Source organism: Chanodichthys erythropterus, chromosome 9 (assembly GCF_024489055.1).
Source record: "Chanodichthys erythropterus isolate Z2021 chromosome 9, ASM2448905v1, whole genome shotgun sequence".
Classification (NCBI taxonomy): domain Eukaryota; kingdom Metazoa; phylum Chordata; class Actinopteri; order Cypriniformes; family Xenocyprididae; genus Chanodichthys; species Chanodichthys erythropterus.
In genome coordinates this window covers 19,204,585-19,219,369 of record NC_090229.1, presented here as the reverse complement: position 1 = coordinate 19,219,369, position 14,785 = coordinate 19,204,585, and the positions used below count along the sequence as shown (strand labels likewise).

At 38.4% G+C, this 14,785-nt stretch overlaps 1 protein-coding gene across 1 annotated transcript in view; it reads left to right on the top strand.

Moving 5' to 3' along the window:
• The first annotated feature begins 333 nt into the window (after positions 1 to 333).
• The window catches only part of grid2 (glutamate receptor, ionotropic, delta 2), a 495,660-nt gene continuing 481,208 nt past the window's right edge, over positions 334 to 14,785 (top strand). The window contains exon 1 of the mRNA XM_067393754.1: positions 334 to 421. Coding sequence (XP_067249855.1) covers positions 334 to 421 — 88 coding nt within the window. The remainder of the gene's footprint in view (positions 422 to 14,785) is intronic.

Sequence of the window (14,785 nt, the reverse complement as noted above, 5' to 3'; positions counted from 1 at the left end):
TTCTGTGAGATGCGTCGTGTTTAGCGCACGGAACCCCGATTTATTCGCCTAGACGGGAGAATAGAAAACCCAACAGTGTATGAAGCACATTTTAACTTTGCCTGATATTGATTCGGATTTGCTTGGAGATCTTGAGCATCAGGATGTTTTGACGGGTGCTCTTCTTACCGGGTTACTGAAGATTTCGCCTTCAACAGAAGCACATCCGAGGCAAAAAAGCATCGGCTGACAGTTTGAAAGGAGGACAAGCAGCCTTTCTGCACAGGATTTAAAACTACCGTCGCTTCGACATCTTTCTGAACCTAAGGAGGATAGATTTTGACAGAGGGAGAGATGAAAGTTTTTCCAGCAGTATTGTTTCTGATCACATTTTGGAGTCTGGAGTGGGAACCCGTGCTCCCCGATTCAATTATTCACATTGGTAAGTTCAGATCACACCATCGATCCTCAGTACACGGACTCAACCCACGTTGAGAAAAGCTATGCATTGTCGTGCAATTCGTTGAGACACTGAGGCCAGATTAACGTCCGTTTAGCGAGTTATAACTGAGCTTCGCGCTGAATTAAGGTTGTGGCTGCAATATCAGAGATGAACATCTTCATCTGTCCTCATCAATGCGTCCATTATGTAGCCTATATACGGTGGGTGAGAACAGGTGGTTTGACTGGAAACGATTCCTCGCGACGCCGCATTGTATGCACGCCACATTATGACATCGTAAAAAAAAAACATAAACTTGGATTTGCAAAGAGCAAGAGTGTTGGCAATACTCTTTGTAAAAGGATTGAGCGAACGCGCACGTGCGCGTGCATGTTTTAGCGATGGGTACAAGGATTGGCACTGCGCGCGAGATCGGATAGGGTCCAAGAGAGGTCTTAAATCAGAGCTGTAAAAGAGAGGGTTCCTCCGAGGGGCCACTGTGTGGAGGTGGAGGCCGGGGTGCTGGGGATTTGGCAGGAGGGAATTTGGCGTGGGAGCATGCGCGTGTTTAATTTAATTAAAGCTTGATGCACTAAACAAATAAATATTGTAGTGCATGTGTTGGCGAGATGACGCGGTGCATGCCTGAAAGTTGGTTAAATAAGTCACGCGTTATCCCTGGCATGAATAAAACATCCCCAAATGATCCATTACGCTACATAGGTTCTGGAAATGGCTGCATACATATATATATATATATATATATATATATATATATATATATATATATAATACACTGTAAAATGTAAATTGCGGTTTACGTAATTTTACAATAAAATAATGTTAAAATTGTTAAATAAAACTTTGAATTACCTTATAATTTGAAAGTGGAATTCGCTGATGGTTTGAATTGTATTTAAAAAGTTACATCTTTTTTTTCAGTGTTATTTGCACTGTGCTCTGCATTTGTTATGATTGGTCAGTTGCTGGAGAGGCCAGTTGTGATTATTATCTCTTAAGTCATCATGTGACCTTCCATTGTACCACCTGTGGACTCTCTTAAGAAACATTTATACAATTTAATGGTAGCCTATACATTAAGACGACACCATATATTGAAAAATCATCTTGTAATGCGCGCAACATCTTATTTTTTATTTTTTTCTATCTTGTATTATCCTACTATTTACGGCAAAGATATGCCTAACGCAGCAGCCAGTTTTACAGTAAATTTTACTTCTTTTTTATACTGTGTTCGTATCTTACACCTTTTATCGATGAAAGTTGTAAAACGAGTGGTGCATAAGCAATCTACCATAGCAAACAGGTGGACCATATTTCACCTCAATCCAGAATTGATTTTCGCTACGGTTCTTTTCACAGCGGTCTACCTTAATATGAAACAATAAATAAGATTAAAAGCATACAGAATCAAATGAATATACGTTTATGCCTTCTTTTTTTTTTTTTTTTTTACACCGTGCAATGCTTCTGCGTGTTTCAGAGGGACTCTACTGCATTGAGGATGGCTTAGACAGTTTTGCTTGTCATTAAATTCCCTCATAATCTGTTCTCTGCAATACCTCAGTGAAAACGTGACGTCATTTGAATGCGAAAACGACATCGTTTGTTTTCGGCGAGACGACTGATGAAGACATTTTATCACACGCGCTTTACTTGATTGCAGAGGAGCCTCCTAATGATGCGCACACCAAGAGAAGTATCTCGCGCGCCGTGCGCTGCATCGCAATGCTGCAGCTCCTTTAGGAGCCCATTGAGAAAGTCACAGTGATTTATGTGTGTGCAAAGACCAGAGTGTCCAGCAGTATGCGCGTGCACCTCCAAATGTGCCCTTTAGTAACGACCAAGAAGTGCCAGGAGACGGCATAGGCCAGCTTTGAAGTTGCTTCCAGCCTAAATATTGATAATTAGGTAATTATCACAACACAACGTCTGGTTTGCTTTGGCCACTTATCCTTATGGAATTTTGATGAGGTTCCTCTATCGCCACCTAGTGGCTTCGATTCTCTTCCCAAACTTGAAATTCATCAAACTTTTTCAGGTCCCTTGGTGGATCGCGAGACCATTGTCACATAGGTATATATATATATATATATATATATTGTTAAATATTATTCATAAATAAATTATATCCCAATCATTGTTTGAGCTCTAACATTAAAAAATTTATTTTACTTCAAGTTATTTTGAGATCAAACAATAATTGGCAGACCCCCTGCCGCACCAACGGTAGACCCCCTGTTGTAGACCCCTGTTCTAGGTTGCTCTTTGTTCATCTTAAAATGCTTTTTGAAGGATATTTGCATTCTTCATTTTATGTTTCAGCTATATAGTGACATGTAATATTAATTATTTGTACATTTGAGATGTCTAATTTGTTGCGAGCACAGTATGATTCTTGCAGTACCCGTTTCGTTCAGATGAAGTCTACTCACCGCTGTCTTTTCACAATAGATGTTGAGCATGGACTAGATTTTGTCTGTGACAGTTTTAATGGTATGGATCGCCCTCGTTCTCAGGAAGATTTGACATATTGAGAGCACGTCTGGGGCTCTTAGGGGATATCACAATACTCTCCACTGACAGTATGTGTTTTCAGACTGGCTGAAGCTTCCTTGTAATGTAGGTTGCGTTTATGATTTTTATTGCGCAACTGAAGAGAACAAAGCTGGTGGGGGAATCAAATCATTATCCTTTTCCTCTGCACAGTCATGCTTGGTTACACGTTAAAGTCTGCAGAGGAAATTGTAGAATATAATCCCGAGCATTGCATTGTAGGTGGGACAGATGGGTAGTGCCATTTCGTTGGTGTATTTCTGGACCGAACTGCCTCCATCCCAAGAACATAGTGATAATGAGATGTGCTAGCCTGGAGACTACCCTTCATATAGTGTTGCTTAAGCTCTCTCACTGCGTCCTCCTTTTGTTGTCCTGCAATATAAAGTTGAGGTAATGAGGAGCGATGCTTGTAAAGGTCTTGTAATTACAAGCAGTGCATGAAGATGTGTTTGTTTTGATTGGATGGTTAAATTGTGCCTGCTCAGGTGTTGTAACGGATAATGAAAAGTTGAAACGCTAGATATAGAAGGCTTTTCCGAAAATGATGAGGTGATTAGTTTTAGGCTAGGGTTATTATTGTGGCATTAGCAGAAGCATTTCTTATGTTCTAGTGGAAATGTTCTCAATTAACTGGCACACTGTGCTACATTCTGACTTCTGGTTGAAAGCAGAAGCATAAGTTCAATAATTCTTTAAAGGGATAGTTCACCCAAAAATGATTTACTCACCGTCAATCCATTCTAGGTGTATATGACTATGTTCTTTCAGATGAACACAATCGGAGATTAAAAAATATCCTGGCTCTCCCATCCTGGTTATATAATGGTAGTGAATGGGGGGCGTGTTTTCAAGCCCCCCCAAAAATGCATCCATCCGTCATAAATATAATCCACACGACTTCAGTGGGTTAATAAAGGCCATATGAAGCAAAGCGATGGATTTTTGTAAGAAAAATATCCATATTTAAAACTATACAAACTAAAATAACTAGCTTCCGCCAGACTACCATATGCAGACTGCGCAAGTCGATTTGTGCCAAATGAGTAACTCCTGAAGTGATGTATGACGCTTAAAGTAGTAGTATAGTAAACATAGACACCTCTCGTGGTTTAAAATTTCTCATTTTAGGTTTCTAATTCGAGACCGGTGTTTTGTTTTGCTCTCTCCTCTGAGCTTCCGCGTTCGTCATTACGTCACGTGTCTGGTCAGAGGTTAGTCTTCCGCCGCAAATCGATGCATACGGCCGTCTGCCAGAAGCTATAGTTAATAAAGTTCTAAATATGGATATTTTTCTTACAAAAACCTTTTGATTCACTTCAGAAGACCTTTATTAACCCCCTGGAGCCATATTGATTATATTTATGACGGATGGATGCATTTTTGGGGGGCTTCAAAACACATCCCCCATTCACTCCCATTATAAAGCTGCCTGATATTGTACATACTTTTATGCATGGACAGAAATGCACCTTTTATCCTGAAAGAAGTTTTGTTATTTTATGTAAGGGCATGAGTAATTAAAAAGAGCTTGAATAATTAAACTTTAGTTTCTCTCAGCTGATGAAAGAGTAATTGTATTGAAAGGCCAGCAAAGGTGTGACAAAATAAAGGTTGTCCTCTAGGGGTACACTTGTAACATTAGCATTTCTTACTCTGGAATTTTTCCCAGACCCATTAGGGAACTCTTGATCTTTTATGCTTCTAAATCACTAATCTGTGGTTTAGAGAAACCCTGCAAAAATAATTTGGACTTTTAGATTAATTCTGCGAAATGGTTCTCTGGCACCTCTTCAGTTTCCCTCGTATTTTTGAACTAATTGTGCATTTTCCTAATTCTAAAGATTATCATGTAATGCATCCTTGCTAAATAAATATATTAATTTCTTTAAAACCTTACTGGCTTTACTGACCACAAACTTTTGATATACTAATATATATTACATTTGCTTCACTTCCCACTTGCCTTTGTGTGTGTGTACACAATAGAATAGAAAAACACAAAAATTGAAACATTTTTATTCATGTTTTTTAACATAACCGGCTAATTTTATTGGGGATGTGTGATGAATTTTATTTACAATTGATTTTCTGCTTCGTTCTCATGTTCAGCAGAGACCTTTTTTATTTTATTTTGTTTTAGTCTTTCAAATCCCAAACAGAACACGAGGGTTAATGAGGAGTTATTACATTAGCAGAACAAAAGAGATGAAAGTTTGCTTGAATGCGTCCATCTTTGTGTGCTCTCATTTGTTTCAATCTTCCACATTACTTTTGAAGTTTGGCGTGGATCTACCCGCTGTCATGAAATTTTGAGAACGTGAGGGACGTGTTTTTCATCTATTGTCTTGTTGAATTAATGACACCAAGACTTTGAGTGATTTCATGTGTGTTTAGTCCACAGACTCCCAGTCGATTGCAATGCAGAGCTACGCTGAACACGTCAATCAAGGCTTTCTGCGGGCGTTATGGTTTGTTACAGTGTTGCAATTACAATACATGCGCTTGAAAAGAGTGTTTCGCCTCAATAACCGCTACTCGGTCGTCCATAATATCCTCATGCAAATGTGATGCTTGTATTGTAATAATGTTGGCTGAACACAAAAACAACACAAAAGTATGGGTGGTTTCTGACTAACAAATGCTGTTACTCCAGGAAAGATGTTTCATCTTTTGTAAGATTTATAAAACTCCTAGAATGTGTGCAGATGAAGTGAGATGTCAGTCTTGCTGTAAACAAGCATGCTGTAATACCGTGTAGCCACCTTTCAAGCACCGCTCTAAAGGGAGCGAGTCCCCTTTGAGAACTTGTGTCTCTGATCATTGCGAGCTCTTTCACATGGAGCCTTGGGCCTCCTCCTTTTGACTTTTCTCTCTCTGTCTGTAACTTTCTCTATTTTCCTTCTCTGTCTGTCGCTTTCTCTCTTTTCTCACTCTGTCTGTAGCTTTCTCTTTCTTCCCACCTGGTCCACTTCAATAGCTTTCTGCTCTGATCTGATTTGAAAGCATACAAGTTAAGTTTTAGGGCTGTATTTCTTATGCAGTCACTCCCCTGTAGGTGGCAGTAGTGAGGCTGGATGTGTGTAATGCAGTGCTCTCATATGCTTGTTTACTGTCATTGAATTGTGAATCACAGTCATTTGCAGGTAGCTGGTTGCTGAGGAAGAAAGTGCTTCATCTGTACCGCAGAAAACATATTTTTCTTTTCTTACACTTTTGATTTCCTTGCCTTCTCATGACAAGCTTTTTCTCTTTCTATCTTTCACCATCCGTCTCTCCCACTCTCTCTTGCACATGCTCCCCTGATTAAACTGGTGCACTTTTCCTTGTACTTTAAAGAAGAAAAAAAGCTGTTTCTCATTTGCATAGAATGGTTTTGCCTTTTTACTCTGCAAATCTGTGGTGGAAGTCTGATTTTGCCTCACGGTAAAACAAGTAAATGTCCTATGATTTTTAAAACAATAGTCATATTGTGAAACATAAAGTCGTAATTATTGGATATAAAGCTGTAAGCATGAGTAGTCACAATTGTGAGATATAAAACTTAAATAATTAGAAATAAATGTAATAATTATTTAGGAATAAAGTCACAATTATGAGAAATAAAGTTGCAATCACTGTATGAGAAAGTCATGATTGTGAGATTAAAAATAATAAAAAATCTGAATCTATGAAGTCTCAGTTGTGAGATATAAAGTTGCGATTATGAGAAATAGTCAGAATTAAAGGGAACCTACAATGCCCCTTTTACAAGATGTAATATAAGTCTCTAGTGTCCCCAGAATGTGTCTCTGAAGTTTCAGCTCAAAATACCTCACAGATCATTTATTATAGCTCTTCAAATTTGCCTCTATTTGGGTGTGAGCAAAACAAGCTGTTTTTGTGTGTTCCTTTAAATGCAAATGAGATGCTGCTCCCCGCCTGCTTACCAGAAGAGGGCGGAGCTTTAACAGCTCGCACTTCGGTTGCTCAACAACAACAGCGCTGGAGAATCTCACGCAGCCAAAATGACGATTGTCAGTAACGGTATTCAGCCTTACATTGTTCAAACCGGAGTCGGACACTGCTGGTGAGAACTTTTAGAATGCATCTGGATGAACGGTTAGTGGATAAATTTATGTAGTTGCTGTGGAGTTGATTCAACTCATTGACTAGCATGTGCCGTCATGTTAATCTTTTGTGCAAATCCAGTGTTGAATTGACCCTCATTTGTGAAGCAGTCTGGCGTAAAATGATGGCATGGCAACAACACTCTACTACAACAACTCTTCTGCTTCTCTAAAGCAGCCCAACATGGCCTCGCCCCTTTGTTGCGTGACCTCGCGGGCAGGTTTCATGTAAATTTTTGGGTTAGTGGTGTCAGTTGTAGTCCCTACCAACCATTTGTTGTAGTTCTTAAACAGAGAATTCTTTAAAAGAAAATATCTCCCTTTGCATTGAACTTTGAGCATCGTAACTGTGCAGATGTTGTTTATAATAGTTTTTATATTAAAATGAAAAGTCTTCTTTAAGGAAACAGGATACTTCAGTGTTCTGATGGTATCACATGGTCGCTATAGATATGTTTGTGCATGTTAAATAACACAATTTATGAATTGTGAAGCAATACTTATGCAAATACCTTATTCAATTACTCTGTTCTAAGCATAAGTCTTGTAAATCTTAAAAAGTTAATCTTTAAATCCTCTTTGGAGAAAGCTTGCTGTAAATCGTGTGGATATTGTTGTTTGGACTCACTAATTCCTCTGATTTTTCCTGACCCTGAAATGATGCATCTGCCTTTGTTCTCCGTAAAAGTCAATTCCCCACTTACTCCACTGCCTCATTATTTTTGAGACCTCCACTTAGGTCAATAAAGGTAACAAAATGACAACACACAAACACATAATGCCATTTTAATGATTGGAAACAATAGCAGCTCCAAGGTAACTGTGTAGAGAGCGGGTCGAATAAGACGGAGAGATGCAATTTAGTTATGAGGATGTGATTGTGTCTTTCCGGTATTAAATCAGGTGTGTTTATCTGAAGCAAACAGGAAATGAAAATCAGGATGTAGAGCAACAACAATAACAGAGAATGGAGTTGTTTAAAAGTGTAGTTGTTTTCTGCAGCGCTGTCCTGTGTTGTTTCTATAGTAGCAAAGGCAGTGAAATAACTGTACATCCATGCTGAGAAAATAGAAGTCAGTGGGACGTTACTTCTAGACACTGCTGCTGGATAATAGGGCTTTGTTCCAATAGGCAAGACTGCATCAGCTTCAAGGCTCGGATCCCAGCCAGGGAAGTGCAAGGCTAAAACACTGATCTCAGGCTCTTGCTAGAGATTCTGCATTTTGTTGCTATGTAATGTTACTCTTGGGACAACCTCCATTTGGATTTAATGCACCATGAAAAGAGGATAAACCCTTCCCTTTAGGGTACGAGAGAGGAGGAAAAGTCTGTTGTGGTGTTTACTTTGAGGCGACCGTGTGGTAACATGATTCAGACTCAGACTCGGTCCCTAGCTGCATCTGCTTTAATGTACTTATTGGCAAGTTTAAGCTTCCTGTTACTTGTGTCAAACAGGGTTCCTCATCATATGCTGGCTAAAAGGGCGTGTTGAATGGACGGCCACCTGTGAGCGTTTAACACTGGATACGACCGGACACTCAAACACTCACGGCAACCAGTCAGATCCTATCCTACTTTTTGCTAGAATTGGACAGTATTTAACACAAAACTTACGTTTGCACATTTTATTTGATTATTATAGTGTGAGGCAAGAATAAAGCTTTACTTCAGCGTTGAATTAGATGATGCAGGAAAACTAGACAAAAACGAAATGCATTTCATGTTAATCTCACAAAAGCAATCACCAGCTCAACCCACTTGGTGGTACATTGTAGAATATTGTAATAATCCTATGTATGTGTGTTTATATACTAAGGACTCATGAGAGTATACTAGATTCTGTAGAAAGATCATTTCTAGAACTTTCTAGACCAGTAGTTCTCAACCTTTTTTATTTCAAGGCCTGTCATTGTCCAACGATTTAGTTTAATACTTTTGTTTTATGGTTAAGTCATGTTGAACTCCCCCTTGGAGGTTTGCTGAGCCCCCCGGTTGAGAACTACTATTCTACACTGTACAAATGATTTTTCAAAGTTGTAAATAAAACACAGTTTAGTACATTTTAGTACTTTTTAAGTCTTTTTACTTAAAAATGCCATGTTTAAATTAATGTGATACTTGTCGATTACTTGTTTGTGAAAAAGGTTATGTGTTTAGAGGTTATTCAACGTCTTCTGCATCTGTTGATAAAGGTTAAGTGTGTAATTTCTGTGTCGCTAGCATCACCAAATGGAATATAAAAAATAATGGCAGATTTCCTGCACACTCCCTCGCCTGTCATTGGTCAGCCAAACAAATAGATCCGTTAGACTACACTACTGTTCAAAAGTTTAGCATCAGTAAGATTGTCTTTTTTGTCTTTTGTCTGTTATGCCCACCAAGGCTACCTTTAAACAGTAAATACATTAAAGGTGCCCTAGAATCAGAATTTGAATTTACCTCGGCATAGTTGAATAACAAGAGTTCAGTACATGGAAAAGACATACAGTGAGTCTCAAACTCCATTGTTTCCTCCTTCTTATGTAAATCTCATTTGTTTAAAAGACTTCCGGAAAACACTCGGATCTCAACGTAACACCGACTGTTACGCAACAGTCGGGATCATTAATATGTATGACCCCAATATTTGCATAATGCCAGCCCATTTGACGCATTAGACAATGAAAGGCAGTATTAACGGCTGCATCTGTGCACAGACAAGGTAAGCAAGCAAGAACAACAGCGAAAAATGGCAGATGGAGCAATAATAACTGACATGATCCATGATATCATGATATTTTTAGTGATATTTGTAAATTGTCTTTCTAAATGTTTCATTAGCATGTTGCTAATACTGTTAAATGTGGTTAAGGTTACCATCGTTTCTCACGGAGACAAGAGAGTCGTCGCTATTTTCATTCATTTTTAAACACGTGCAGTCTGTATAATTCATAAACACAACTTCATTCTTTATAAATCTCTCCAACAGTGTAGAATTAGACGTTAGCCACAGAGTACAGCCTCAAACTCACACAGAATCAAACGTAACCATCTAAATAAATACTTTACTCACATAATTCGAAGCATGCATACAGCATGCATGACGAACATCTTGTAAAGATCCATTTGAGGGTTATATTAGCTGTGTGAACTTTGTTAATGCAATGTATAGTCGAGAGCTCGTGGGGCAGAGGGAACGCATCTCTTAAAGGGGCCGTGCTGAAAAAAATCAGTGCATAGTTAATGATGCCCCAAAATAGGCAGTTAAAAAAATTAATTAAAAAAAATCAATGGGGTATTTTCAGACACTTCACGCTGAAACTTCAGACACATTCAGGGGACACCTAGGACTTATATTACATCTTGTAAATAAACAATCTAGGGCACCTTTAATATTTTGAAACATTATTACAATTTAAAGTAACTTTTTGTCTTCAGTGTCACATGATCCTTCAGAAATCATTCTAATTTGCTGATTTGGAGCTCAAGAAACATTGTTTATTATTATCAATGATGGAGACCATGGTGCATTTTTATAGAACTCTTTGATGAATAGAAATTTGAACACTATTTATTTGAAATATAATTTTTGTAACATTATAAATGTCTTTATTATCAACATTTTTATCGATTTAATGCATCCTTGCTTGCTGAATCTGTACCTTTACCTGCTTTCTCACACCGTGCCCCTTAGCTCCGCACTCAAGTTTCAGAGCTTCAAACCGCCCCTTTGACCTACTCCATCATCCCTTCTTATCCTCCTGGAGCCTTGAGCATCTCTCTCATTTGGACTGTTTAATGCCGTGTGACCACCCAGTCTGGCCATCAGCGCTTTGGCTGGCTAGTTTGGATCTCATGTTGATTTCCCATAACTCAGTGAATGTCACTTCATCCCTGTGCATCTTTAACTCCTCTAGCATTTGATCTGTGTGAAAATGCAGTGTCCTTAGAGGTTTTCCTTGGCTGACAACCTACAAACAGTTATGTTGTGGCTAAGCGTTGCTGTGTTTATGTGATTCACACATGCAAAGCGTTGCTTGTGAAGCACTCGGATGACATGGCGTCGACAACGCCATATGGTCAATGAAGCGCAATGACCTATATACACTTGCAATATTAATTTGTGTCCATATTGGATATTTTAGCTGCTCAAACATTTCACAAAACCATACTTTTTCACTCAAGCTAAAAATGTCTCCTAGTTATTGTGCTGGTGAAAAGGAAAAATATAACGTCCCTGCAGAGTTCAGGTCTATAAACCTTTTTTCCCATCATGTTGTAGTCTGATAATTGGCTTCCAGCACCAAACCTGTGCTATTATAAGGGCAATTTGAGAGCTGGGTTGCAATCTAACTGAAGAGGAAGTGTAAGGAGAGAGTAGCCGAAAATGGGCAAATGGGGATGGAATGACGCATTGCTTTTCTTTTGGAACGAAATTAGCTGTGTTTTGTGGATTGTTTGATCTGCTTGCAATGGCCTGTCAGTCTGTCACACAGCCAGTCCGCTGTGCAATTTGCCAACATGTTGAGCCACCATCTACTCAGCTCTCATTTAGAGAGTTTCCCCATTCTGCTCACATTCATGTCATCTGACAGGGAAATTGCTTTTCTTGTTATCGGATATCGCTCTTCACGCGAAGCTCGGCATAGGCGCTCACGCTCACTGAAAATAGTCCAGTGTATTTATCATACCAGCTTTAAGATTACACTGGGGTTATTATTATGCCTGTATGTTACAATTATTGTGGCAAGAGGCAAAAAAAAAAAAAAAGTGGGGGGAAAAGTATCATTGTTCACATTATAAATGATTTTGGGCATCAACTGAGATTGTAGCATTCTTTCATGATTCTCCATCACTGATACTGTATTAGACATGCATACAGATGATTATGTAAAAAATATGTTCAAAGCTATTCTCTTGATGGGACTCTTGCTGTTTATACCTGGAGGTCAAGGTTTTGCTGGTTAGCATGGCCCAATTTGCTCCCAATGCTGTAACTGTTCTATCTGGTTCGAAAAAACTTTGTTCATTCACAGCCATTTGAAGGTAATAATGTTCAGTGTTTTATTCTGATAAAAAATAATGTATACACTGCTGTTCAAAAAACGTTTTAAATTTTAAATCATAATAATATATTGTAATAAATCCTACCGACTTCAAACTTTTGAACGCCAGTGTATATCATATATATTTAATTATATTGTAGTAGATGTTTTATTGCTGCTTTTTTATTTTATCTTAATTTTGAGGAGCTATTAAATAGACAATTTATATCATAGCTCATGATTAATGAATGGAGTGTCTATTTACACTAAGTGCAAATAGCATCCCTTGTTGGCAAATGTTATTTACACTAGCTCCGCGTTGGCCACTCAAGCTTTAAAAAGGATTTATTGAATTCAACATCTTCAGTGGCGCAGCGGTAGCAAATAAGGCTCACAAACCTGGCTATTAATGCAATGACGCGGAGTAGAATCTGCCTTTTGCCGAGCTCACATTTAGTTTCAATAAAAATTTAAATAATATTCTAAAACTGCTAATAAACTGCTAACGAGTGTTTAATAATATCAAAAATGTTTATTGGGTAGAGTTGGGGGAAGGTGTAGGGAGGGTTTTTATTCTCCTAATAAGGCAGCATCCATTTAATAATTTTAACAAATATAATCATTTACACTCTATGACCAAGATGTAGGTGACTTTGTTCCTTCAGTAGAACACAAATAAGGATTTTTAACTCCAACCGTTGCAGTCTGTCAGTCAAATAATGGGAGTGAATGGGAACTCTATCAATAAGAGTTGAAAAACCTTGCATAGACAAGTGAGGTCTGATCGCGCTCTGACAGTCTGAGGCAGTGACTTAGGACATCAATGTGTCGTCACGAGCCGCTGGGTTTAATTTGGATTTGTCTATGCAAGGTTTTTCGACTTTTATTGATCCAAATTCCCATTCACTCCCATAATTTGACTGACAGACGGCAAATCATCATTTGTGTTCTACTGAAGAAACAAAGTCACCTACATCTCGGATACGCTGGGGGTAAGCAGATAAACATCAAATTGTCATTTTTGGGTGAACTATCCCTTTTAATGTACAAAAATACTGAGGTGCAAATAGTATCTGCCACTATAAAGTATAGATAGCATCTAATTACTATTTATTCTTATTGCAAAGAATTGATACATTTACATGGTGTAAATAATCTATTGCTATTTTCACCTAGTGTATATCGCTAAGAAAATGCTGCTATTAGTGTAAATAGTGTATAATTTAGTGTATCTGTCAGAATATAATGATATTTGCACTTAATGTAAATAGTATCTATGGCTATTTGCACTTGGTGTAAATAGCACCTATTGCAAATAGCCGCTGCCATTAATGAAGGGGGCTGTCTATATTCTGCTTCAGCCAATCAGCAATCCTTTTTCTGCAGCTCCTGAGTAATTAGTCACATGGTGTTTATGGCTCAGGTAATTGGTAGTTCTTTTGTCCCATGATTAAAGATGGCAGATTTTTCAGAACACTTACTTCTGAGGGGTCCTTCACCAGCCAAGCAAGTGCCATTGAGATGAAAGGGAATGCTAACAGATAGCCTTTTCAAGGTGTTGTAGATCTCCTTGTTTTAATAATATACATTTTGACAACATAAATATTAAATATTGGCTTTAACAACCGTTACACGCCGATGGCCTGCAGGAGGATGTGGGCGTAATGTAATTTCCATATGGAATCGCAGAGGGAAAACAACAGATTGGAGACTGTCGCTGTTAGCGGTTGTTGCCCTTTCCAAAGCGGTGGCATTTTCGACGGACAGTTTGTCCCTTGTTTCCTCTGGTCAGTTCAAATTGTGCTACTTGTGTTTTTCTGTCCAGCTGGGAGGACACTGATGTGGTCTGAACTCCCTAGAGAGAGTCTGATCACAGGCCTTAAAATTGCTTTAGAGGAATGAAATAAGGTTGCTTCCTCATAACAAAATGCACCGTCTGCTTCATCTTTAATGGATAGTCAAAGTTTGCGGTCTCTCCTCTTCCCACAATGACTCGTTGAGTCACTAGCTAATCGGAATTTGAATATAAGTTCATTTGTATTGATTGCTGGAAGCAGAGTTTTTGTCCGTCACTTTAAACGGGGAAACCCACGGGTTGATGCAAAGCCTCGAAATACACTTTTCATTCTCCGAGTGCATCACAGAAATTCCCCAACCCTTTTGCCATGCTCTCTGACCACCCATCCTTCCACTGATAATTGGATCCTGGAAAAAGCTCAGTCAGAAACTACTTTACATAGCTTTCTAAATCAGAACATGGGATTCCAGTGCGCTTCAATATTGCATTTCAGCACTGTGTGAGTGGATGAAATATTCATACTTCAAAAATGACTTTAATATAGGAATATTTCTAGAAGTTTGAGAGTAGAATTTGACCTGATCTGTTGGCATTAATTTCATATGTAATGGCATTTCAATGTATCTGTTCATCTGAGCTATATCTGACATATGCTAAGTTTAGATCTTTAAATGCATTTTTGTGTACTGTGGTTTAATAATTCAAACATTTTGATAATTCTTAACTATATTTGTATCCGTCTTTTAATCAGACATGAAAAACATCAGCTAGTTCAAGCTGTGTAGAGAGTAAAAGCACAGGATGCTAATAAGATTAGAAGCTAGCTTTGTCAGGACTGTAGCAGTTGCATGGTTAA